Source organism: Giraffa tippelskirchi, chromosome 13 (assembly GCF_054371585.1).
Source record: "Giraffa tippelskirchi isolate mGirTip1 chromosome 13, T2T-mGirTip1v1.2.pri, whole genome shotgun sequence".
Taxonomy (NCBI): Eukaryota; Metazoa; Chordata; class Mammalia; order Artiodactyla; family Giraffidae; genus Giraffa; species Giraffa tippelskirchi.
In genome coordinates this window covers 113,781,651-113,808,489 of record NC_137287.1, presented here as the reverse complement: position 1 = coordinate 113,808,489, position 26,839 = coordinate 113,781,651, and the positions used below count along the sequence as shown (strand labels likewise).

Genomic DNA, 26,839 nt, shown 5'->3' with positions numbered 1-26,839 from the left:
TTAGCACTTTTCTACACATAGGAAGATCCCAGAGTCTAGGTGTATTGAAATTATTCATCTGATTTGCACCTTAACTATCTAGGGCCAGTATCCTATTTTTCTCCACCCTGAATCTTCTCAGGGTACACCATCAGGGGCGGCTGCAGTGGCTGATGGCCACAACATCCTTTGTTTACTGAAGTGACTCAGGTGACGTTCTTTGTCTACACCAGAGCCTAAGAAGCCTGGAGTCAGTGAGCAGGGAGGTCACTCTGGTACCAGATGGAATCTGGTTATCTGCACAAACGTGTCTGCTCCAGTTATCATCATGCCAACAGACACCCCTGGAGAGAGGACTCTGAGTGTCCTGGGTGCAGCCACAGCTGGGAGTGGTCCCTGGGCCCAGGACTGATAACATACAGATTACACTCTACCGGGAAACTTTTTCTGCACGTGCCTCTTTGGACAGGGAGGCTACAGTCATTTGGTCATTCCACAATCTGCCCCACCCCAGGCTCCACACCCAGAGCTTGCCCCTGCTTGGGAAGACAGCATCAAACCTACTTATTAAATGCTCTGGGTGCAGCATCAGGCTGGACACAAATCAAACAGATTGATAACATGTCAATGATAAGTGGGCTTCCCTGGTGGCTTAGATGGTAAAGAATCTGCCTGCAGTGCAGGAGACCCGGGTTCGATCTCTGAGTCAGAAAGACCCTCTGAAAACTCACTCCAGTATTCTTGCCTGGAAAATTCCACGATCAGAGGAACCTGGCGGGCTATAGTCCACAGGGTCACAAATGATAAGTAGGATCACAATCCCTTTGCCAGGCATCTCCCCTCCATCTACTATGTGTGTGCTAAATTGCCTCAGTCGTGTCTGACTCTTTGCGATCCTATGGACTATCCACTGAGCACCTCCTTATCATCCTTGTCCTCCCACCCATAATTCCCCTGCCCATGACTTTACTGCTCTCTGAAGATCAGGGACAACCCCATATTCACGTTCTTCTGGGCTGCACAGCAAAGCATGCCTGTGCGATCTTAGTTCCCAGACCAGGGATCAAATGTGCACCCTCCACAGTGGAAGCTCAGTCTTAACCACCGACCACTGAGGAAGTCTCCGCATTCACTTTCTTAGCTTTGGAGGTTGACCGTAATGTTTGGCTCTTGGCAGGTACTCACAGAAGGGCTTTTACACATTTTTAATTGAATGAATGAATGAAATATTAAAGCTAACATTTGGGCTACAGAGTTGTTAGGAAGGCACAGAACAGAATTGGGGGAACTTGGAATGTTCTTACAAGGATCATCAAAAGAGATTTTGAAACAAAGCTGTTTTTCAGATACTTCTGCTCATGGAATTCCCTAACCGTGTCCAGTGGTTAGGACTCTGCGCTCTCAAGGCCGAGGATCAGTGTTCAAACCCTGGTCAGGAAAGTAAGATCCCGAAAGCCTTGAGGTATGGCTAAAACAGAAAAAAATACTTCTGCCTCACCTCTGAGGGTATCATTGTAGATCATGGCAAAATGTGGCCAGAGGCCAGAGAGGTCCAGGACCAGCACTGGAAATGGGAAACTTTCCCATTTCAATGCAGGGAAGCAATTCAATGATCTGATTCAAGAAATCAAAGGTCAACAGCGAAATTTCCCTATCCATTTTTCAAATGAATGAGATTTTATGGATAACTATTTGCAAAGCATCTATATTTGAGTTCCAACAAAGGACTGGCAAAATATTCTGGTCGGAAAAGAATAGCTAGATTTTACTGGGGAAGACACCATGGGCCAGGCAACATAGTAAAGGTTTTCCATTCATTTTGCATGTAATACTCATCACTATGTGAAGCGGGTACCAATCAACAGGTTCCCATTTTAAAGATGAGGAAACTGAGGCACACAGATGTTAACCTGCCATCATCGCACAGCTAGTGGGCACATAGCTTGAAGCAAAGCACCCATACTTTGAAAGGCAAATTTGAAAAGTACAGTTTGTGAAAATATGCCAAAATGATTGGGCTAGGCTGCACCAGGGGCTAGTCATCTGGAGACAGTCCAGCCATCCATCTTCTCCAGAAGCTCACCAGCTGACAGGGGAGACAATGAGTAAACAGAAAATTAGATCTCTAAGGGTGAAAATAAAGGCAAGGGCTGTGGGTACCAAACAAACATGTCACCGATAGTTCTTCAAAGCTGGGTGATTTAGGAAATTGCAAGGTGGTCTGCAGGAACAGCCAGTGTAAGTTAGGGACAGAACTATTAGGAAGTACTCAGGGAGTGACCAGAGTTGAAGATATTTTTGACTCTTCTCTCACATCACTTATCTGATCTACCTGCAAATCCTATTGGCTTTCCCCTCCAATTCCACCTTCAAAATATATGAAGTGGCAAAGCACATGAAAAGATGCTCAATACTATTTCATTAGGGAAATGCAAATTAAAACTACAATGAGATTTACACACCTAATAGAATCGCTGACTAAAAAGACTAATCACGCCAAATGTTGATGGAGATAGGGAGTCATCAGATGTCTCAAATACTGTTGGTGGAATATGAAATTGTACAATCACTTTAGAAACAGCTCAGCAGTTTCTTAAAAACATACACACCTGTTAATGCCATATGGAGCCAAGAAAAGTTAATGCACATGTCCACACAGAGCCTTTTACATCGTTTTATTTGTAATAGCCCCAAACTGGAGACAACCTCAACGTCCACCAACAGGTAACTGGGTAAACAAAGTACAGATATAAAACAAATATATCCACTCTGACGATAAAAAGGGATTACTTATTCAATATCAATCTCAAAATAATTATGCTGAAAGGAGACAAAGAGTACACACTGTCTGATTCCATTGATGCACAACTCTAGAAATTGCAAACCAATCAGTAGTGACAGAACCAATCTAACGTGACAACGGTTGTAGAGAAGGGATAACAAAGGGACACAAGGAAGTTTGGGGGGAGTGATGGATAATGTTCCTTTGGCATGACTCTAGCGGTCCCTCTTCAATCACTGGGAGAAGTGTGGGGTCGCTACCACAGAACAGAGCAATCAATCCTGCCTAGGTTTGTCCAGGTTCATGCCAGCCCTAGCTGTGTCCTCATTTAAGCAATTGCAAAGGGTGAGAATTTGTTATTTTTTAAAAATTTTTTCTATTGGGGTATGGCTGATCAGCAAACAATGTTGGGGCAATTTCAGGTGAACAGTGGACTCAGCCATACATATGCAGACATCCATTCTCCCCCAAACTCCCCTCCCATCCAAACTGCTACATAACATTGAGCAGAGTTCCAAGTGCTATACAGTAGGTCCAAACGGTGAGAATCTGGTCTCTTAGAAACCATCTACTGCAAATCTCTTGCATGCCTGATGAGGAGGATGAGACTCTGAGACGAGTGCCAGGACCTGGGCTGCTTTTATACACACACCAAGTCCAGCCCACACCTCTGATCTCTTACCCTGCGCCTTCTGGGGCATCAGCTTTCGCAAACACTTAGTTCTTCCTTTTGTAACGTGGCCACTTGCAGTTCAGCAATCAAGCAGGAAGAAGTCACGGACTACGGAGCTAGGGCACACAGTCAGGGAGGGAGCGGACGACGAACACCAAGGCCTAGTCCAGAGGCGGGTGGAAACCACCCACACCGCCTAGCCGTGCCAGCATCCGGGGCCGCACTTGGAGGCAACATCGCTCTTCTCGGTGAAGACAGGGAAAATCAAGCCTTGGAGTCCACCCGGCGGTCTCTGGCCTCCCAGAGTGACAGGGAACCTGAAACGTAACCTGTGTAGAAGCGCCCCACCTAGTAAACAAAGGCGGAAGGCTCCAGGCAGCGGAAACCTCGCATCCGGCGCCTGAGTCGCAGCCCGCCCACTTTCAGGCGCGCGCTCCGGCTCCGGCGCCGCGCGAGGCATGGCGGGAGCGGCGCCGCCTGACGTCATTAAAGGGCGCGGGCGCTCAGGGTCGCAGTCCGGCTGCTGGATTATGGGTCGCCCGCCGATCCCTCCGGTCCTGGCCCTCTAGAGCCGTGCTCGCTGGGAGCTTGCTGTTTCAAATCGTGGGAGGACGATGACAGAAATGCTCAGGAGAGAGAGGGAGCAAGGCAGGTGCTTGTCCCCGACGCCGTGGCGGTCACGGCCGGGAGGCCGGTTGACCCCCTTCTGTGGCTCAGCAGCCCCGGACGAGCCCCTAACGCTGCAGGTTTCCTTCGTGCTGTTTGTCACCCTTTGCCACGTAAGAGATTAATTTCTTTCACCGTTTACATTGTGAGCTACAGAAGCACAGCCCTACGATGGAACGTTAGTAGGCTTCATGTTAAAATTTTGTATGAGCAAGATTTATTATTCTTTTTAAAGTATATACATTTCTTCCTGTATCTTGAAGGCAGCGGAAGAAATTAATAGCATTGGTTGCATAAAGAGGAACTGAACGGCTGAAGAGGGTGAAATTCTCTCCAACATCCTTCAGTTACATTGAGGCATAAGTAGTCTTCTAGGACTTTTTACGGAAGAGTTTGAAAACCTCTCTTACTTGATTTTATACTACTACTACTACTACTACTAAGTAAACAGTAACTTAGCAAAAGCCACATAGTAGATCTATGATCTATCATCTGCTGCTGCTAGGTCGCTTCAGTCGTATCCGACTCTGTGCGACCCCATAGACGTCAGCCCACCAGGCTCCGCCGTCCCCGGGATTCTCCAGGCAAGAACACTGGAGTGGGTTGCCATTTCTTTCTCCAGTGCATGAAAGGGAAAAGTGAAAGTGAAGTCGCTCAGTCGTGTCCGACTCTTAGCAACCCCATGGACTGAAGCCTACCAGGCTCCTCCATCCATGGGATTTTCCAGGCAAGAGTACTGGAGTGGGGTGCCATTGCCTTCTCCGGATCTATCATCAGATAGCACAAATTTTCCTCCTTGCTCTTCGGGAGGGAGAGACCTTTTGTCGCCCACAGGTAACTTTCTCACCATGTTAACGCCTTTTTGTTTTGACAGAAACGTTTCTCTTGTCAGAGATGTATTCGAGTTCATTAAATAAAATCTCGCAACAATTTTTTGCTGTTGCTATTACCTAATAGGCCAAGTTCTATCACTTTTTTTGTGGTTTCTTTGTTTAAGTGTGAAACAACACTTATTCAAGTTAACTTTTTCATCTCAAGTGCCTTATGTGCCAGAAAAAGTTTGTGTACATAGGTGAACAGCAACAGGGATAAAGGGCTCATGTTTGCTGGGTCATATGGTAATTTTATTCCTGTTTTTTAAATGTATCTCCATACTGTTCTCCACAGTGGCTGTAACAATTTGCATTCCCAACAGTGTAAGGGGGTTCCCTTTTCTCCACGTTCTCTCCCGCGTTTGTCGATTTTTTGATGACAGCCATTATAACTGCTGTGAGACTTTACCTCATTGTAGCTTTGGTTTGCATTTTCTCTAATGATGAGCATGTTGAGCCTCTTTGCAAATGTGTTTAAGGGCTCATGTTTGAATTTAAAAACACCCCTACTCACTCTCTTAACCAGTTGATTAAATTCAATTTCACCAATAGTGGACCTATTTTAGCATCACCTGTGAAGTATTCGCACCAAAAATGTTTTGTTCAAAGCTAGCCTCTATGCCTAACTTCCAGCTTGCAGGAAATAAAGGAGATAAAGGGACAATAGACACCATGATGAAAAGCCATCAGATTTCTACAATGTGTGACACCTAGTTTAATCTCTTCAAAAATTCAATGTGGGGGCAACCCTGATGGTCCAGTGCTTAAGACTCTGCACTTCCACTGGTGGGGGAAGTTCTGTATGCTGTGAGGCATGACCAAAAAAACCAATCAATGTCACTTTAAAAAAATAAAAAGGAAAGAAAAAGGAACACGAGGTAGGGAGAGATTTCAAGAGACTAGAGACAATGAAATCCAATATGTGACTGGATCCTAGCTTAAAAAGATACAAAACACATTTTGAGGACAAATGGGGAACATCTGAATAAGTATTAAATACTAGATATGATAATGGTATACTGTAGTTACACAGTGATGTATATTAAGGGGTCAAGTGTTGTAAAAGACTGAAATTTAATTTCAAATATTCAGTAAGAAAAATTAAACACACATGCATTTAGTATATATGGCAACATGTTAACTTTTGAAAAGTAGGTTTATTGTACTTCTCTTTCCACTTTTCTGTATCTCAGATTTTTCATACGAAGTTGGGGAAAAGCATACATCATTGCCACAAGTCATCCATAGATGAAGGGGAAAACCCAATTCATGGCAAGACAGGCCTTGCCCCTTCCAAAGAAACAAGAATTCTTGAGTCGGGAGTGTGATGGGAGAAGCTCCAGGTTAGCAGGTAGGCAGGTAGTCACTGCTTCTCTGCCCCTCAGTCTACAAGGCCCCTGTGTCTCCACTGGAAAGTGAACTTGGATTAGATCCAAAAAGTTCCTTCTAAAACGGTAGATATGAGCATATAGGTACAAAGAACAGAGTCATGGTTACCAGAGAGGAAGGGACTGGGGGCAGGGCGGGGAACACTGTAGGAAATATAGAAGTAGAAATGTACACATGAAACTTACAAACCAAGGTTACCTCAAAAAATAGTAAAATTGTAATAATCTATTGCTGCATAACAAATCACTCCAAATCAGTGGCTTAAACTGCTATTTTATTTCGTTTACAGATTATGTGGGTCAGGAATTCAGAAGGGTCAGAGCAGGGACAGTTTGCTCCATAGCGTCTGGGACCTCAGCTAGGACAACTGCAAGGCTTGAGGTGACTTCATGTCAGGGGCAGGAAGCATTTGGAGGCCTCTTCACTCACGAGTTTAGCAGGCGATGCTCCTACAGGTTGGCTGTTGGCCAGAATATCTATTCATGGCCTATCCACCTAGCCATCCAGGCAACCTCAGACTTCTTGCATGGAGGCTTGTGACTATTAACGGAGTGTCCCAAGAGAACCAGGCAGAAGCTGTATAGCCTTTTGTGACCTAGCCTCAGAAGTCACAATGTCACTTCCATAGTGCCAGATTCAGAGGCACGGATCACGGACCTCACTTCTCAATGGCAGGAGCACCAGACCCAGAGTGTACGAGAAGAGCACATGGGTTGGGAGGTAATTTTTGAGCACAGTTTTGGAATGTATTCCAAATATATTTCCACAACACTCTATGCTGTTCCATAGCTGCTTGTCCCCAGCAGGCCCCCAGATTCTGCCCTTTCATCAAAGTGGTCTCCCCCGTCCCCAACATTCAATGAAGAAACCCTGCACTCGGGCTTGAGTGTGTGAGAGAATGGAAGCCTACAAACACAGCTTTAACATGAATAAATAAGTCTTTGGGAATTCAGGATGTGACTTGAGTCTTTCTTCCCAAGGTTTTAAATTAAAAAAAAAAAAGTTCATTCCTTGACAGCATATTCTGGCTTCAGTGATCAACTCCATGTGAAAAACTAAGGTATTGAGACTGGACATCTTTTCTAAGCCTCATTTAGGGACTTCTAGCTATTGACTGGTTATTACCACTTCCATCAGTTGACACTGTCTCAGTTGGTTCTTACGCTCCAAATGAGCTCACCCTTTAGAATCCTTGTCTTCCATTAGCTTCACCACTGTTCCAGGCAATCAGGCTCAAGATGTTGCCAACCTGACCTTCAACACCCAGACCAAATCTATTTCAGAATGCCAGCTTTCTTACAACAGCATCTTAGGAAACATTTTTTTTTAAATTTTTTGGCCTTACACCACGGCATGTGGGATCTTAGCTTACTGACCAGGGATCAAACCTGCACCCCCTGCATTGGAAGTGCAGTCTTAATCCCTGGACCGCCAGGAAAGTCCCTACAACAGCATCTTAAATCCCTGCCCTGTTATTTCCTCTTGGAGTTACATGACGCCCCCTAAGGGCCTTCCTTCCATGCTTCCTACCTTTACAGAACCCACCAGCTAAGCTACTCCCATTGAACCACATCCCTTACATACATGGTGGTGGATCTGCAATCTTTTGTCTTTCAGGCTTTCCCTAAAGCTGGTTCCTAGTGTATCTAGTACATTGTGCATTTCCATATTGACTGTCATGCTCAAGCATGTACAATCTCTCCCATTGTCCTTGGGACAGATGATCACCTTTTGTTCTACATTCTAACCTAAAATGATAAAACTGAGTGGTTCAGGAGCTCAAAGGAGGGGGACAAACTGTGGGCTAAGACAACAGCCTCCAAATGGTTGAGCCTGTGGGTGGCAGGGAGGTGAAGGAGTGGTCTATGTAAGGAAGATACCTACCAACTATTTTACCTTCCACTAGTGCCACCTGGGAGGCCTATTCATAGGTATAGTGGGGCAGACTGTGGGTTGGTTGTTTTCTATCCTTTTGAACTAGTCCAAAAGCTGTACCGAACTCAAGTTTCAGAGTTATTTATGCTTTTGATAAGAGAATCACATCTAGAACTGGAAAGATTTCAATGAAAGACTGATGCATCAATTATCAAAGTAGAGATTCAAACATTTAATTTAAAAAACAGAACATATCTTACATAAGTTAGAAATGTTGTCTCTCTCTGGGCACTACAGAAGATGCACAAACCTTCCCACAGGTCACAGAGGAAAGACTTTATAGACAGTTTTCATAAAAAAATGAGGGATAATTCAAAAAGTTTACAAAGAATTGGGAGGCAGAAAATGCTTCAAGAGGCTTGGTCCTCAGAAGTTCTGGAATGCCGTGTGTCAATGTCATGTTCCTGGAGGAGGGAATAAGACAGAATGTTAGTATTTCAGTTCAAAACCTAAAATGTGAACTCCTTGTTTTGGACTTTGATGAGTGATTGTAACTAGGATACATAGGTAATCTCTGGCTTTAAGGCTACATCCAGCTCAAGGATCAAGTTTTCATGACCAGAATAGGGCTCTGACCACAGCCCACCACCCACCATGATGAGTGGGGAGCAAATACAGTTGAAGGTACTGATGCAAACAGTACCAGAATTCTTACCTTGGCCCTGGGGGCCTGACCCTGCCTTGCCACTAGCGTTAAGTACTGCTGGGAATTTACTTGGCCCCCCTCCCACATGTCAGTGCTGAGTAGGTTATCAACACCTTGCCTCTGAGATGCCTTCCTGGCACTTACCTGAAGAGCACCGTAAATGCCCATATATTCCTGCCTTGCCCAATGCATGGAGCTCAGACAGACAGCAAGGACTGTGTTAACTGCCATAACGCTGACATCTGGCACCATGCTAGCACACGAGGCCTACAGTATGAATACCCAGCAGTGCCAGTGCCCACCAGCAGTGGCTCGGATCCTAATTAGTCTTTCTATTCAGCATCTAGAATCTGTGTGTGTGTGTGTGTGTGTGTGTGTGAAAAATGGACTTTCTTCATACTGTTTTGTAGCCCTTACCCCCAACCCGACTGCTGTATCATGAATGTCTTCCCAAGTGCTTGAACATCCTTCTAAACATTCTTAATCTTATGCATGCACCCTAGGTACTTAACTAGTTCCCTACTGATGGTTTTCTTCTGTGAAAACAATGCTTCGCTGAGCATTCTGACTGGTAAATCTCACATATTCGGGATTATATTATTTTTTTATTTTTATTTTTTGGCTGTGCGGTGTGGTGCTTGGGATGTTAGTTTCCCGACCAGGGGTTGAACCTGTGCCCCCTGCAGTGGAAATGTGGAGTCTTAACCACTGAACTGCCAGAGAAGTCCCAGGATTATATTATTAAGGCAAATTCTGAGGATTAAAGTTGCTGGGTCAGAGGTATCCATGTAATTCAGGGCTTCTGAATATCCTAAAAAAATCTCCATAAAAATGGAACCAGCTTATTCTCCAATCAGTAGCATATAAATGAATATCTATTTACCAGTAGTGGTTGGACATTTAATTTTAGAAATCCTGTCCAGGGACAGATAAGATGAAGGCCCAGCATAATAAATTTTAAGTCCTCGGTCCTCAGTTCAGGGCAAGATGATTTCTGACCTCACATCCTGCTGCTCTGTCCTTGGCTAAGTTCTCTTCTGCCACAGAGGCATCACTGCTGTCCCTTAAGCCAAGCAGAGTCCAGCCTTAGGGACTCTGCACAGGTCGTCTCTCTGCCCGGGACACTCATCTCCCAGCTATCTCCGTGGTAGGCCCCTAAACGCCTTCAACTCCTGGCTCCCGTGCCAGCTCTGGAGTGTGTGTGTCCCACCCTGACCACCCCTGAATCTCGCCACATGCAGTACACCAATCCCTCTGACCCTGCTCTGTGTTGTTAGGCCACGTTTCATCTGGCATCCTGTGTGATGTAATTTAAGTTACTATGTTGATTGTTTACTGTCTGTCTCCTCCAGCTAGAATACACATTCCATAAGCTCAGGGATCGTCATCTGTCTGTCCACCTAGTAGACAGTGAAATACCGACAGAATGAATGAATGGCACAGAACATGAGAAGTCCAGTTTATGGATGACATCCCCACTTGACCACTTGAGTAGGCCTTCTGGGCTCTGTACCTGGTTCAACTTCTTGAACTCCACCACTTGGAAGAAGATGTGCTCAAGGATATGTTTGGCATCTTGCCGGTCCTTTGGGAGTTTATTGGTGACTCCAAGGATGTCGCCACACTTCCTGACATAGAATTCCAGGTCTTCTTCAGTACCTGAGCACAGTTGGGGTGGTTAGATTCATCCTTGATTCTGCCCTGCCCCAAGTACAGACTTACTGTGGTCTGGGTATCCCTGTCGGGTTCCTACATCTCTCAAGATCACTCACCTCTCCCTTGGGTAATGTGACCAAAGGACTCAAACAGTGACAAACTGTAGAGATCTCTGATGTGCTGTTTTTGTAAATCAGTAGGACAGACCTGTGACACTCCTAGATAGAATAAAGCTGCACTGGTTCTGGCTCACTATTCCCAGATCGGGCATTCCTACATGACAAAGAAGAGGAGCAGCCAGCAGGAAATGAAATGACCATTCTCTGAACGCCGCAGGGACCATTATGAGAAGGACATATGTGTATTTTAAAGAGCATTTATTATAGCAATGTTATAGAAAAGGAATGAAAGAAAAAGTCACCCCTAAGTCTCTGAAATGACTTCCGGCTCTATATCAAGAATGGACAGTCATTACTGCCCTTCTTACACTAGCCTGCAACTTCTTTCTTTTTCCCCTCTGACTTACATTTTTAAAGTTTTAGAAATGATCTCTCAGTCTAACTCCTACCAATACTACCTAGGATAAATACTGCTATGTATGCCTGCATATCTACATGTGTGAAAAAACATCCCTACATGTGTAGGGATCAGACTACAATAGTTCTGTAAGTTGTTGTGATCATTTAGTGGTGTAACATGGACACTCCACGTCAAAGCCTACACTCATCTTTCAACAGATGTATAATATTCTACTTTGTTTCATTTTTATTTTAAACCAGTCTTCCTACTGATAGGCTGTTAGACTGTTGTCAATTTTTTGAGTGATACAGTTAATAGCTCTATAGCTGTACCTTTTTCTACAAGAAATTCTGGAAGACAGACTGCTAGAATCAGAAATGCTGGGTCAAAGCATCTAATCCTTCACAGGTGTATTATTCCTACAGGGTAATTACTTGGTCTTCCTAACATCTGATTGCCCAGCACTTACCATAATATCTGGAACGGAACAGAAATGCAATGTCTGACGTTGAACTGTGTTCATTTTACATACACCTTTCTGGTCTCTGAGCATATAGAGATGCTTGCATAGTTGAGATCCTACTATAAGTATAGTTTTATATTTTGCTTTCTTCATTTAGGAATCGCCAATTCACTCAGTGTCACTGCCCAGGCTTTGTAAAGCTCTTTTATAATGACTACGTTTTATCCCACTGACTGAATATGGCACAGTTTACTACCATTCCCCTATGACGGAACACTAAGGCTATTCCCAACTGTCTTTTATTTTTTAAATAAATAATGTAGTAATCTCATCTGTATACCTTCATTTGTCTCCCTAGGTTAGACTCCCAGGAGTGGGGTTACTGCCTCAAAATGGACGGTTACTTTTCTGTCTCTGAGCACACGTGCAGGCCCACGTGTTGTGCTGGAGGCAGGGCACGTCAGGAGGAGCCCTGGGCTGAGAGTCGGGAGCACCACTCATTGAGCAGCTGTGCAGCCTGGGCCCTTTCCTCACCCATGGGTCAGGGTGGGTACACTGGACTCTCTCGGATCCCTTCCAATCTGAAGTCTCTGTAATTCTCTTGGCCCTAACTGAATCTTCTTATTCAAGTGGTCCTATGACCACTGGCCTAGATTCGCTATGTGGTTGCCAAGGTCAGGATTCATCCTGGGGTCACTGAGCAGGTCAGAGATAAAGACACACAGGAATTAAAGCTGAGATTCTGGCCTCCACTTGGCACCGCCCTCTAACTCACTGAACTAACTGGCTCTTACAGTCAACATCATTTACATGAAATAAACAAAACTGTCATTTTATATACTCCCATTCCTATTTTCTTATCCCTAAACAAACTATAAACTTTCTCTCATGGAAAATCTCAGAAATTCACAATTTAGTAAAACTCACAAAAGGAAACAAAAATTTGACCAAACTCACATTTATTGGTAATCTGAGCAAGCCGGGCCTTCTCAGAGGAGAACGTCTCATCTAAGTCAAATAGCTCCAGCGGAGGAGGTGGTAATTCCCTGAAACTAGGAGGGAAAACCTAAAAGGCAATAAGGTCTTTCATGAAAGAGTGTATCCAGAGCCGTAACTGACAGGAATGAGACATATGGAAAACAAGAGGATGAAACACCCAATGCCCGTCATCCCTGTGCCCTAACCCATGAGGCCATAGCAAGCAAGATGGCGGCCCACTGGAAGCAACCCAGCAGAACCAGCTCTAACCACATCACCGAACTGACCAAGCTGGGGTCCCAGTGCCCATTAACTTGTTCAAGGATACAAAGCTTGGGGCTTCTCAGGCTTTTATTTGTGTTGAACTTTTGACTGTTTCTCATCTAATCATGATAGAAATTGGGGGAACGGATGTAGATTAATATAGAAAGTGCTGAACTTACAGCCAGCGTTCACAGGTATGAACCAGCAGTGCGCTGCTGAATGCTGAGCTATCACTTACAACAACAGGCCTGATCTGTAGCATTTGTCATTTTCTGTTCTATAAACACCTCCACCATGGCCAATTTTCAAGCTACCAAGCTGTAGCCAGTTAACTGCCTTGTAACATTCCAGAATGTAGGAGGATAAGACAAATTTTTAAAATATTCATTCATTTATTTATTTAGCTGCACTGGGTCTTATTTGTGGGATCTTTATTTGCAGCATGTGGGATCTAGTTCCTTGACCACGGATCAAACCTGGGCCCCCTGCATTGGGAGCGTGGAGTCTTAGCCACTAGACCACCAGGGAAAAATCCAGCATAAGACAGTTCTGTGAATTTGGAATTGGCTAATGCCCCTACTAGTCCTTGTAACACCATATTGATGCTGCTTATGATTGTTCCATGAATTATCAATTGTCTAACCTGTTTTGTCTCTGCTCAGGTCAACAAGCTACAGCATGCAGTGCCAGTTCAACTAAGATATAAAACTACAGCCAACCGTGGAAAATATCACTCACCCTTAGATGGACACCACTATGAGGACTCTGAGGCCTGAGACTAGCAAGAGGGGGAGGCCCAATACCCCTTGCCATCCCAGTTCAGCAGGAAGTAGCCAGAAAGACCTCGATGCCCCTATTCCCAAAGAATTGGGCCTCTCATCTCAAGGGGGGAATGTTAGGTAGTTAGAATGGGAAACAGGAGTCCAAAATGGCAGTGGCTAAAAGACAAGGAAGGGAAAAGCCCGCAAAAATAGAACAAAGGAAGGTCAAAGGAAGGTCCGAGGACCTGAGTGAGAACTTCAGGTAGAACAGCACTCCTGGCTAAGCCCAATTTGCACAGGGCAGGCTCACGGGGAGGAAAAAACATATAAAAAGAGGAGCCAAAGCGCTCCCTCAACCAACACTCCCTCTCCGCGTGCATGCGCTCTTTCTCTCTCCCGCGGCTGGTGCGCTCTCCCACTCTCTTCTCTTTGTGTCTTTGGGTGGGCATGCCCTCATGCTTCGAGGATGGATTTTCCGGCTATCTTCTAAATAAAATAGAGCTGTAACACTGATTTGTCTAAGAGCTATAACATGGTCTGTCCAAGACCTGAGAGCTGTGACGTGCCAAGGGCTTTAATGTCCGTCACTCCAAATCTTTGTTGTGATGAGACAGAACCGAGGAGCATACACTCGCCTGACAGTTCCAAAGGCAAATGAAGCTCATGTTGAACTGGAATGTTGAAAAATAACCTATAGACACATGGCTGGCCCCTGGGCTATGAGAGCTGTGCTGTGAATCTCAGTGCCTGCTGCCCGGAAAGCTCAAAGCTTTCTAGCGCAAAGATCTTCCTCCTTTTCACCCAGGAATTCTCACATATGCCCTCCAACCCTACAGGATGGGGAATGTTTAATAGCCAGAGAGGTCCATGCCTTTGATTCCTCAGTTGAGAACCACATCAACTGGAAGTCCCTGTAGAATACTAACAGGCTTGGTCTCTGTGCACATTTAGAGCCAGAGAGGAGGCCTGCTCCACGCAAGGCCAGCTGGCAAGGGAAGGGCAGACAGTAAGGCTCTGTAGCCAGATGCTCCACGCACACCTACTCACTGCTGGCTGAAGGGCTGGCAGTGGCGTCTCAAACTGAGGCTGGATGAGCTGGAGAGGTTCATGTTTCACGTTGAGCTGTTCATAAGCCCTGTGCAAAGAAAAAGATAAAAACGTGGGAATCAGGACGAGACACCAAGGCAAAGCACGTCTAATTGATCACATGGTGCTCTTCTCCACTGAATCAGGCAGTGAATCGTAGCATCTTGGCAAAAAAAATTAAAATCACACAAAATGTGCTGTTACATGCAATGGAATGAGTCTTTCAGATATCTCCTCTATTGTAGTAGACAGCGTGACTTTATTGAGAATTGAAAGGAAAGTTCTATCAAGTTTCCTATCAGGCTTCTCCTGAATAGGCTTCTAATTTTTACCCACCAGACACTGTGAGTTCTGCAACTCATTGTGTTTCCTTTTTTGTTTTCACTGTCAAGAGACAGAAGTCAAACCTGAAGCCTGAACAGAGCCTCAGGATATGCACTTTTGTGCATCCATTCACTCCATAAACGTTTACTGAACACCTACTGTGTGCCAGGCAGTTTTATCTGCCAGGAGTCCAGCAGCAGGGGAAAAAAAAAGAGAGACCAAGGCAGGCCCTCGTGGGACTGACATTCTAGCAGAAGAGAGACACCCAGTAAACAAAACCTATGATGCGAGAGATAATAAGCATTAGGAAGAAAAGCAGATCAGGAGAGAGGGAAGAGACAAGGAAAGGGTGGGAGTGCAGCTGGTCCGAGCCACCCCGGGTGGAGGCAGGGCCAGGGCGTGAGGCCAACCTCAGAGGTGTGCTGGGCAGAGGTCAGTAAGGAGAAGGGGGAGGGGGGCGAGACAATTTTAGAGAACAGCAGGGCAGCCAGCGAGGCTGTGGTGGAAGGAGAGCAGGAGGAAGGGGTTTATGGAGTCACGTGCTGACCCTCCCCCGTGCTTGTTTTTTTCACTGTGCTTCCCCTTTGCCTCCCTTCTCTGGAACATTCAGTTGACCTTTTGCAGTGTGTACAGGTTGCCAACTGGCTGACTTCCTCTGGAAATGAGGCAAATTAAAATATACTCACCCAGCTGAAACTGTATGCTCCTGTGTGGCCTTTCAAAATTCATCTAAACAAGCAAACACCAATGAGTGGACAAAGTTCATGCCTGTTTCTCTGCCTGGGTGCTTGCAGAAAGGACACCACTGATCTGTGACTACAGAAAGGAGCTTAGCTGAGCTTACTGCTGTCACCTCCTCTACTAGTCCTGGGTGTTTGAGGAGCATCTTTCCTAGCAGTGAGCAGAAGAGCCCCATGGAGAGAAGAGAAATAAGGATTCTCGAGCATCTACCGCATACCATGCACTGTGCCTGACCCTGGGTGAGGCACTGATTTCATTGAATCCTCAAAACAATCCTGGGCAGTGGGTGTAATCTCTTATAGGAAGAGGAAACAGGGGTACAGAGAAGAAGTAGCTTCCCAAGGTCACATGATTAAGAAGCGAGATAAGAACTCAGATCTGGCCAATCTCTGCTAATCAGAAGCTCCATGACTCAGTCTACCCAGAAGGCAAAATGAAAGGTAGTTCTAAGATAAAAGTCCTACTAGCCACACACAAAGAACCCTGCTACCAGTCCTCGCCTTGGTCATCCTAGCCATGATATTCTGTTTTCTGTCCCCAGACAGAGCTGACTACTGAAGCCCTATATTACTAACAAAACAAGTTCCACTAAGTCTTCCCTCTCTCCACTAAGCTCACCACCTGCCCAAATCTTCCTCCTACAAGGAGCCAACATGTACCGGCTGGGGGTGTGTGATTGGTGGAGAAGCTCATCTTAAAACCAAGCAAAACCTAATTCAGACAGATGATCAGGGACTTCCCTGGTGGTCCAGTGTCTGAGACTCCAAGCTCCCAATGCAGGGGCCCAGGTTCCATCCTGGTGACTGAACTAGATCCCACAGGCTGCAACTAAAGATCTTGTGTGCCACAACTAAGACCTGGTACCGCCAAATACATTTTTTAAAAAAGAGAAAGATGATCAGTATGGGAAAAGGGGGAAGGGAAGTCGCTCAGTCGTGTCCGACTCTTTGTGACCCCGTGGACTGTAGCCTACCAGGCTCCTCCGTCCATGGGATTCTCCAGGCAAGAATACTGGAGTGGTTTGCCATTTCCTTCTCCAGGGGATCTTCCCGACCCAGGGATCGAACCCAGGTCTCCCGCATTAGAGGCAGATGCTTTAACCTCTGAGCCACCAGGGAAGTAGTATGGGAAAAGGGGAAGAATAAACGCCACCACTAGACACAAATCTGTGAAATGGGGCTGCTCCATATTCCAGAATACTCTGGCCTGACCTGTGGCATTACATTTTCACTGCCCTCATCTCACTCCCCACCCCACCATGAACAGTGAGGGCAGGCAGGCCACACCATCTTGTCTCTTACCTCACAGCCCACAGGCATCAATAAAGACCAGAAGGACATCGACAGATGAATGGATAAAGAAGCTGTGGTACATATATACAATGGAGTACTACTCAGCCACAAAAAGGAACACATTTGAATTCATTCTAATGAGGTGGACGAAACTAGAGCCTATTATACAGAGTGAAGTAAGTCACAAACAGAAATAGAAATATCATATACTGACGCATATATATGCAATCTAAAGAGATGGCACTGATGAATTTGTTTTCAGGGCAGCAACGGAGAAACAGACAGAGAACAGACCTATGGACATGGGAGGAGGAGAGGAGGGAGAAGGGGAGATATATGGACAGAGTAACAGACATTTACTTTACCATACGTAAAATAGATAGCCAATGGGAATCTGCCGTACGACTCAGGGAGCTCGCACAGGCTCTGTGACAGGCTGAAGGTGGGATGGGGAGGAGAGGGGAGGGAGGGGACACGGGGGCACCCATGGCTGATTCTTGTTGATCATGACAGAAAACCACAAAATTCTGTAAAGCAATCATCTTCAATTAAAAAAAAAATTTTTTTTAAGGAATAATCTAAAAAAACAGAGACCAGAAGGACAAATGAAGTCACTTCAGAGCAATACCCACAGTTGACATAAATATTTAACAACTAATGGAACTGTTACTCAAAAAGAGAAGCTGCATTCAAACGTTGTTACATGCAAATGAAAATACGTATGAGCTCCACTGAGAAACCGTAAACCAGGAACGCCTGCCTTCTGTGTGGTATAAAAGACAAATACAATGAAAAGAGCCGTCCCGGCCTCTGAAACATCCACCACCTGACCCTGCAGACACTAAAACTGCAGACAGTTCCAGTGAACCCCTCACTCAGCACTGAAGAGTGGCTGTGATGGCCCAGTCCTCTCCGCATAAGGAGAAAAGCAGGTCAAAACTGCAGAAGCCAGTTGGACTGGAAGCAGCTAGTGAAGCAGGGTGACAAACTTTTCTTCTAAGAGAAGCCCTGAGTGAGAAAGCAAACACTGGAGCTCAAAACCAAGCAAGTAAAGAGCCAGATGTGCAGCCAGAATTTATGGCCTGGCTGTCAGCTACAGGCGGCGGGGGATGCCAGAGATGCCCGGGCAGCTCTGGGAACGTTGGTGCTGGGTTTTGTAGTTGTTGCTGTTTGTTTTAGTTTTGGTCACACTGCATGGCATGTGAGACCTTAGTTCCCTGACCAGGGATTGAACCCGTGCCCTCTACAATGGAAGTGCAGTCTTAACCACTGGACAACCGTTTTGCTTTTTGAGAAACAATCTAATCTCCTAACAAATCCCCAGATAATTTCTTCCCGGGTTCAGTGTTAAGATTGGCTGGATTCAAATTCAGGCCCCACTGAAAACTAGCTGTATGACCTTAGGCGAGCCTCTTAACTTCTCTGTGCCTCAGTGTCCTCACATGTACAACAAGAAGAATGAACCACATTCTGATTTCACATTTAAGCAACATACATAGAAAACTTAACATGGTACTTGTTAGAAGTCAAGGCTAAATGCAGTTCAAACGGCAACTAGGGATAAACTTCCTTGCCTGGACACACCCTGCCTTTGCTCATAGTGACCTCCCTGCAGAAGGCTCTCTTCCAGCACCCCCAACCCTCTCCTGAAATCCTCTCACCCCGTAAAGTGCAGCATCCAGCAGAGGGCCAGGCAGACCCAGGTCACCAAGAAATGTTTTTGGAAATCATCAATGGCTGGCTCAAAGGGCCCCTCTTTCTTAAAGCCTTCCTGGCAACCCCAGTCAGAATGGAATTCTCTTTCCTCATTATGCCATGGCCTCTAGTTTTACATTTCATACTTTGCCTTAGATTGATAACCTTTCATCACAGCTTCTGTCCGTCTCCTCCATAAAACCCTACACTTAAGGTACAATACTCAGCACGGTCAGAGCTCTAGGAGTACTTGGTGACCTTGTACATAAGTACAGGGGACAGGACATTAAACAGTCATCTGTAGCTGTGCCTTCAGCCTTTGGTTTATTATTAGAGACGTATTAATAGATCCTGTGCCAGGCCCAAGATGCTCAAAAATGTTAGTCCCTGCCCCTTGTCCTTAGGGATGCAACAGAGCAGGCAAAACAACAAAGCAAGCAATGATACAGGGTCCAGCACTGGCCTGAAGGTCACTTGGGCCTGGCTTTGAAATCCCTGCTCCCAACGTGGGAGAATCCTTCCCCAAAAAACCTCAGACTCCTCGACCAAAAATGAGGCAGGTAACTCAGAGGACCACTGAAAGCATTAAAAGAAGGCAAAATGCAGCGTGCTTACAGGGTGACTAACCATCTTGATTTACTGAGCAGGTCCCTGGGACGTGGGGCTCTCTGTGCTGAGACCAGGAAAGTCTCAGGAAAACCAGGCCAAGCTGGTTCCTCTAAATGCCTGATACAGAGCCTGGAACACAGCAGAAGCTGATAACTGCTGGCAGTTTCCTCTGCATCAAGCCCCACCCCAATCCCCCGGCTGTCCCGGCCAACCTCTTCACAGGTCTGAGAACACGTTTTGTACACCACAATTATTGTGACCCTATCTCCTGTCCCCAGGCTTCTGTTTGCAGACTGAACACTTAGAATGGAGTGCAGAGCAACGGAGAGCCGCAGTACTGACTTGATGACCTTCGGGAGGGAGGTGGTATCCAGCTGGTAAAGAGATAGGTCGAAGAGGCTGGTGAAGTCCCGCGGGTTCTCATCGCCCTCCTGGAGACACACTCGCAGCCGCTCGGACAGGGCGGCTGTGTCGGGCAGCATCATGTAGTCAGAAATCTGAAAGTGACAAGATGGTTCCTTTCAGCAGAGCAAGGGCTAGGATTTACTGTCTGGTCTCCAACGCCTCAGGTCTGAATCTGCAATATTTCTCTTCTCTTGCTAAGACATCTCACTGATTACGCTCACTGACAACCAAACCTTAAATATGCCAATTTCTGTGGAAAGAAGGACCAAGGTCACCTGGCTAAACCCCAGCGCTGGTGAAATCCATGATGCAGGCTGGTACGCACACAGCTGGACATGGCTAGAGAAATGCATAACCCTGCTGATGGCTCTCCTTCTCCTTTTTGTGATCTTGAAGGCTCAGCCATCAACTCAATTCTCAAGTTCATTCCCTGTTCCCATTCTCCTAGGCTGTTCTGTCTGCCACTTCAACCGACTAAAATGATTTTCCCTTTCTTAATTTTAGTTGGTGACCTTATTTTCAAGTTCAGTGAGAAAACAGAAGCAACCATAAAAGAAAATCCACAAGCTCCCATTTCAAAGTCTATCCTGTCTCCAGCCACCAGCATCTGGGCTGTATACTCTGCTTTCTCTCCTGTCCTATATATGAACCACGTGTGACCCTGGCACAGACAACCCCTTCCTGGATAACAGACTCTAATTCTTCTCGCCTAGCCGAGGACATGCCTGCAGCCCTGCTGAGAACCTTGAATGATGACACCTTGGTTACAGTAAAAGACCAGGAAAACTTATGTCTGTCAATAGGTATACCACAGTCAGTACACCGCAGTACAAACAATGGACAATACAGCTTCCAAAAAACAATCAAAAGAAAGCTTTTTATGAACAATATGGAAAAATCTCCCAGACATAATATTTAAAAAGTGAGGTGCTAGGCACTATATATACACACATATAGCACCATCTGGGTAAAACAAGGGGAAAGCAGAGTATACACACACACACGTTTGTTTGCTTATCTCTGTATAAACTATCTCTGGAATAACACATGAGAAACTGCCAAGATTGTTGTCACTGGGGAGGAGAACCAGGTGGCTGGGCAAAGGCAGAAGGGAGAGCCTTCAGTGTGCCTGCTCTTGAATTCCAAATGATGGGAAGACATTACCTAGCCAGGCAATAAATTTAAGTTTAAATGAATGCATGCTGGCAACTGGAAGTTTGTGTGTTCCTAATTTCCCTCTGAACTGCATTTAACCTGGACTTCTAACAAGGCTAACTTGGTAACAGTTTGAAAAACTGGTCTCTGAATTCACTCACAATAAACGGCTACACATTCTCCACTGCCAGCGCTTGGAGAGCTGTGTCCGAGCTTGATGACAGTGAGACTCTGAGTCAAACAGGCGCACTTTTTTCTACACCCCAAGCATCATAAACTTCTCCAATCTTTAAACAACTTTTTAGACCAGAAACAAGGGAGAAGCATCAACAAATAAATACCCTTCCTAGCGTGATCTGGCTGATGCAGAGGCTTCAACCCTCTAACAGGGAAGAGATGACGGTGAGAGCAGGACGCATACGAGCACACGGCACGGGGATGAGTGCAGGCCGAGCCATCCCAAAGGTCGCTTCAGTCGTGTCCCACTCTTTGCAACCGCATGGACCGTAGCCCGCCAGGCTCCTCTGTCCATGGGATTTTCCAGGCAAGAATACTGGAGTGGGTTGCTGAGCCCTCCTCCAGGGGATCTTCCCAGGGATTGAACCCATGCTTCTTATGACAGGCGAGTTCTTTACCACTAGCGCCACCTGGAAGATTTTCAGTATTTCTCACTGTGCCACGTTACTGCATCCAGTGCCTTACTCTTCAAAGCCTTACAAGACAAAGGACATTTTCCACCAGGTCTCCCACCTGAAAGGTATGTGAAACTGCACTGTTTTAGAGCTAGGAAGGCCTTAACAACACTCCCCTCCTCTGGCTTTGTACTGAGGCTTTGCTTTGGAAGCAGCCCAGTGTCTCACATGGCAGAGAGAGAAGAACAGAGCAGCAGAAAAGGCACAGGCTCTGGAATCAGCCTGAAGTGGGCACTAACAATGGCGTAAGTAAGTGTTAGTCGCTCAGTCTTGTCTGACTCTTTGTGACCCCACGGACTGTAGCCCACCAGGATCCTCTGTCCATGGCATTCTCCAGGCAAGAATACTGGAGTGGGTAGCCATTCCCTTTTCCAGGGGATCTTCCCAACCCAGGAACAATGGCTTGGCCAGGGATTAATCTAAGTGGGAACCTTGAAGAATTTACATACTTCTGTTTCCTCAATTAGAAAACAGGAATGACAGAAACTTAGCAAGAGCAAGGTAGCCAGACAGAACTGGAGGAGACACAACACCTCTTAGCACTACTTCCCTGTTGGGAGCCGCGATAGGCATTACTGACAAAATGGAGGCACGGCCCCAACCCCCTCTCCTCATCCCACAGGCATGGTCCCGGGATGAAGGAGTTAGGTCTTGTGATTCTGACTTGTCCTTTCCTTCCTCCGGTTGAGTTGGCTGGAAAGAATGTTATAATCCATAAAGTTAACTATTGACATTTGTTCAAAGATCTTTACAAAGAATGCTCCAGGATGAGCACATAGGCTGCAGCCTGAGGCCATGGGAAACATTGTTATCTGAAACCTGCCTGTAAGGGGAATGTTTACAGCAAAAGAAGTTTGCTGAGTTTAGGGGTTAGGAATAATTAAGAATAGTTAGAAGCTAAAAGTTTAAGGTATGTTGTAGTGTTGGCATATTTTACTATAGCTTATGGAAACTAGGTATTTTAGAGATACTAATAGCTAAAAGCCTTTTTAGGAGACGATGAGCTTAAGTTACTAGGGGATAGCAGGATTTAAAGAGATAAGAAATAAACTGAGGAATGTAATATACAGCCCAGAGACAAGCTTGAGTTACAATGTTATCACAAGGACACTTCAGAGGGAACTCTGAAGGACAACAATGATTTATGGAGACAGTAAATATGGGTGAGGGGAAACTGAAGATGTCATACCTCTGACCTCATGCTTTTGTAAAAGTATAAAAGAAAACCTGATGCTTAAAATAAACATGCAGCCCAGTGCTTTGAGCAAGAGACTGCATCATTTTCGTTCGCCAACCCCGTTCATCCTTTCAGGGTGATTCCTTGGCTGCCGGAGTCCAGCTCCGGCAAGTGGCGCCCGAACAGAGAACACCTGAAGGACTGATTCGACATGTCCAGCCCCATGAGATCTCCAAGACCACAGAGACCGCTGAGGTCGCTGAGATCCCTGGAGTCCTGGAGTCTGGGACTGAAGGATAATGAGGAGATCAGAAGCTTGTCGAGTCCGGACCTGAGGGAACCAAGGATAAGCTGAAGGGCGGGTGACCCTTCACCTGAGGCTTCACTGCTAGTACATCGCTTCATGCACCTGGCACTTCAAAAGAGACATACTGATAGAGTCCAACCGTATTCTGCTCCACCTCGTCGCTGTCATCGTACTCAAGCAACTACCTCCAGCACGATGCCAACGTGGGGCCAGCTGAAACACCTCGCTCAACAGGCTGAAGAATTAATAGAAAGGGGGAGATATGAGGCCACTCCTATGGTAATGTTTGTGGCTATGCTTGCCATGTTGGCTTGTCAGCCGAGGCCCTCCAGCGCAGAAAAAGTTCATTGGGCCTATTTGCCTAATCCACCTTCTTTCCAGCCTGTAGATTGGATGAATGAGCCCATTCGTGTTTTTGTTAATGATACTCATCTTTTGGGCGGGGCTTCCATCTATCCTAATAATGTTAAAACAGTGGTCAGCGCTCCCTTCAATTTTTCAGGCGTGTCCGTTTATCCACCTATTTGCTTTGTCATACCTTCCTCCTTACTAGGATCAGCTCCGGTTTTGAATGGATGCGTTAGCACTTCCTTGAAAGGCATGCTTACTGATTCTCCGAGAAGCAATGGCAAGAGAGACTTTTGGTTCTTACAGCTGCTGATGCCGGGGGCGCAAGAAAGACAATATGATGCCATAAAACAGGCAACCCCTCATTCAAAGGACTTTCCGAGCTGTGCACTCCCCGCCCTGGATTCTGATGAACAAGGACTACAGGCCTGGGAAAGTATAAGCAAAATTTCCGGCTTTCCACGTTGGAACGAATGCATGTATACCCTAAAGTTATTTATTTCCATTGTTGTCACCAGACATTCTCTGATTAAATGGGGGTGCCTCTATCTTTCAGATCAACGGTTGAATTTAATTTTTGAAGAATCTTATAGATCCATATGGAATGATTCATTTATCCCTTATCCTTTAGCAATTACTAGGTGGCATGTTAATGGATGGGTTCCTCCTTTAGTGAGTTTCGATGAAACAGGTCCCAAACAACCTGAATTATGGAGAGCATTGGCTGCTATGGCACCTGTGATTTTACACAGACCTTTAAACGAACAAAGATATATTGTACGGGCCTGCATACATTCTCCCTATGCCTTTCTGTTAGCCAAAAATCGGAATGATTTGAGAGTTCTTAAAGGAGAAACTGTTTATAATGTTGAATGTGTGAATTGTTTTATATCAAATTGTGTTGATGGGAACGATTATAGTAATTATAAGGCTGTGATGATTGTAAAGCAACCACCATATTTGATGGTTCCTTTAAAATTAGAGGGACAATGGTTTGATGATTATGCATTGAAGTTTTATATGAATTTAATGGCTTAATTTCTCGACCTAAGAGATTCATTGCAGCTCTGATTGTGGGAATAACTGCCTTGATTGCCACAATTGCTTCAGTTACGGTTTCTGCTGTTGCCCTATCAAAACAAGTGCATACTGCCTCGTTTGTCGATCACCTGTCCAAAAAACGTCTCTGTAGCTCTTGCTACACAGGAAATTATAGATAGGAAGATAGAAAATAAGGTCATTGCTTTAGAAGAAGCAGTCCTGCTTGTAGGGCAAGAAATTACAAATTTAAAAATTAAATTGTCTTTAAGGTGCCATGCTGAATTTAAATGGATGTGCGTTACCCCTCTACAAGTGAATGATTCTGTGCATTCTTGGGAATGCATTAGAAATCATATTTTAGGTGTTTGGAATCACTCAGATTTTAGTATTGATATTTCTAAGTTACATCAAGATATCCAGAATATGAACCAGGCAGAGTCTGACTTTTCCTCTCAATGGCTTTCTAATCCCCTTTTTAAAAATCTAGAGGGATATCTTTCCCATGGATCCTTTTTTACAATAATGATTAATGCAGCCATGTGCTTATGCCTGTTGGTTCTGATTTGTCTATTAGCCCCTCGTCTTTTCAGAATACTCAACCGAAGTGTTTCTGCTTTATCTACTGAGTTTCACACTTATGCTCTAAAAAATAAAAAAGGGAGATGTCGGGAGCCGCGATAGGCATTACTGACAAAATGGAGGCACGGCCCCAACCCCCTCTCCTCATCCCGCAGGCACGGTCCTGGGATGAAGGAGTTAGGTCTTGTGATTCTGACTTGTCCTTTCCTTCCTCCGGTTGAGTTGGCTGGAAAGAATGTTATAATCCATAAAGTTAACTATTGACATTTGTTCAAAGATCTTTACAAAGAATGCTCCAGGATGAGCACATAGGCTGCAGCCTGAGGCCATGGGAAACATTGTTATCTGAAACCTGCCTGTAAGGGGAATGTTTATGGCAAAAGAAGTTTGCTGAGTTTAGGGGTTAGGAATAATTAAGAATAGTTAGAAGCTAAAAGTTTAAGGTATGTTGTAGTGTTGGCATATTTTACTATAGCTTATGGAAACTAGGTATTTTAGAGATACTAATAGCTAAAAGCCTTTTTAGGAGACGATGAGCTTAAGTTACTAGGGGATAGCAGGATTTAAAGAGATAAGAAATCAACTGAGGAATGTAATATACAGCCCAGAGACAAGCTTGAGTTACAATGTTATCACAAGGACACTTAAGAGGGAACTCTGAAGGACAACAATGATTTATGGAGATAGTAAATATGGGTGAGGGGAAACTGAAGATGTCATACCTCTGACCTAATGCTTTTGTAAAAGTATAAAAGAAAACCTGATGCTTAAAATAAACATGCAGCCCAGTGCTTTGAGCGAGAGACTGCATCATTTTCATTTTCCTTCGAAGACCCCGTTCATCCCTTCAGGGCGATTCCCTGGCTGCCGGAGCTGGACTCCGGCACTTCCCTCAACAAACAACACTCTAACTAGGGTTGGCGGCTGCCAAATACACCATCCACTCAGAGCTGGGTCCTCTGAAACCTGAAAAGCCAATTCCTGGTTGTACCCCAATTCTTTGGATTGAGGGCTTACATCACTTTTCAGGAGAAATTTAAGCACAGCAGCTCCACACTTCATGTTTCCATGTGAAGGAATATTTTAGACGTGAGGCTCTCATGTTTCCGAACCTGAGTCAGCCCGAGGTTTCCCAGCCCAGTCAGGAGGGCACAGGTCGTCGGTGATGGTCTCTGGCCACCTTGTGCTACCCATAGCCAAAAAATAATTTTCCTGACATGTCAGCAGTTAAGAAACACAGAGGTAAATGAAGAAGGAGTAGACTTTTGAGTCAGGAGCCCTGGGTTTGGTTCCCGGCTCTGTAACTGCTGGCTCTTTGGGCATATTGCAGTCTTGCAGAATTTCAGTTTCATTGATAAAAAGAGAATAAGACCATCTACTTCCCCGGGCTGTAGTGTGGTTTAAGCAGAATGATTTATGTGGAAGTATGTGATATACAGGGCCTGGTATTGATATATAACAAATACAAGAGGTTTTTTAAAAAAGTCTTGATAGATTTGTAGCCCTTTGATACACGTTAGTTTAACAAGTAAATTTATGTTGATTCACTTATTATTATGATTCTCATAATTACCCTGTGAGAAAGGTACTAGTTGCCCCAAAACTAATGAGAAAATGAAGATGAAAAAAGGTCAGAAATAACCTGCTTAAGGTTTCAAGGCTCATGGTGGAGCGGGACCAAGAATGTAGTTACTGGTTCCCAGTCCAGTGCTGGTCTTTTATTTTCTAAAAAAATATTTATTTATTTGGCACCACTGGGTCTTAATTGCCGCATGAGGAAACTTCATTTGCGGCATGTGCGATCT

At 45.1% G+C, this 26,839-nt stretch overlaps 1 protein-coding gene and 2 long non-coding RNA genes across 9 annotated transcripts in view; 2 read left to right on the top strand and 1 right to left on the bottom strand.

Annotated features, from left to right (window-relative positions):
• The first annotated feature begins 3,941 nt into the window (after positions 1–3,941).
• Positions 3,942–14,096, top strand: LOC145532297 (uncharacterized). The gene is made up of 2 exons (XR_014073136.1): positions 3,942–4,934; positions 13,485–14,096. It is a non-coding gene; the product is annotated as an uncharacterized LOC145532297 (long non-coding RNA).
• The window catches only part of IFT52 (intraflagellar transport 52), a 33,127-nt gene continuing 14,735 nt past the window's right edge, over positions 8,448–26,839 (bottom strand). For all 7 annotated transcript variants that reach the window (XM_081556988.1, XM_081556990.1, XM_081556994.1 and 4 more), the window contains 5 exons: positions 19,673–19,827; positions 14,631–14,718; positions 12,538–12,646; positions 10,456–10,601; positions 8,448–8,700 (listed from right to left, as the gene is read on the bottom strand). In XM_081556988.1, the coding sequence (XP_081413114.1) occupies positions 8,647–8,700; positions 10,456–10,601; positions 12,538–12,646; positions 14,631–14,718; positions 19,673–19,827 (552 nt within the window). In that variant the 3' untranslated portion in view covers positions 8,448–8,646. The remainder of the gene's footprint in view (positions 8,701–10,455; positions 10,602–12,537; positions 12,647–14,630; positions 14,719–19,672; positions 19,828–26,839) is intronic.
• LOC145532299 (uncharacterized) lies at positions 19,609–25,825 on the top strand. Its single transcript, XR_014073138.1, has 2 exons — positions 19,609–21,647; positions 22,895–25,825. It is a non-coding gene; the product is annotated as an uncharacterized LOC145532299 (long non-coding RNA).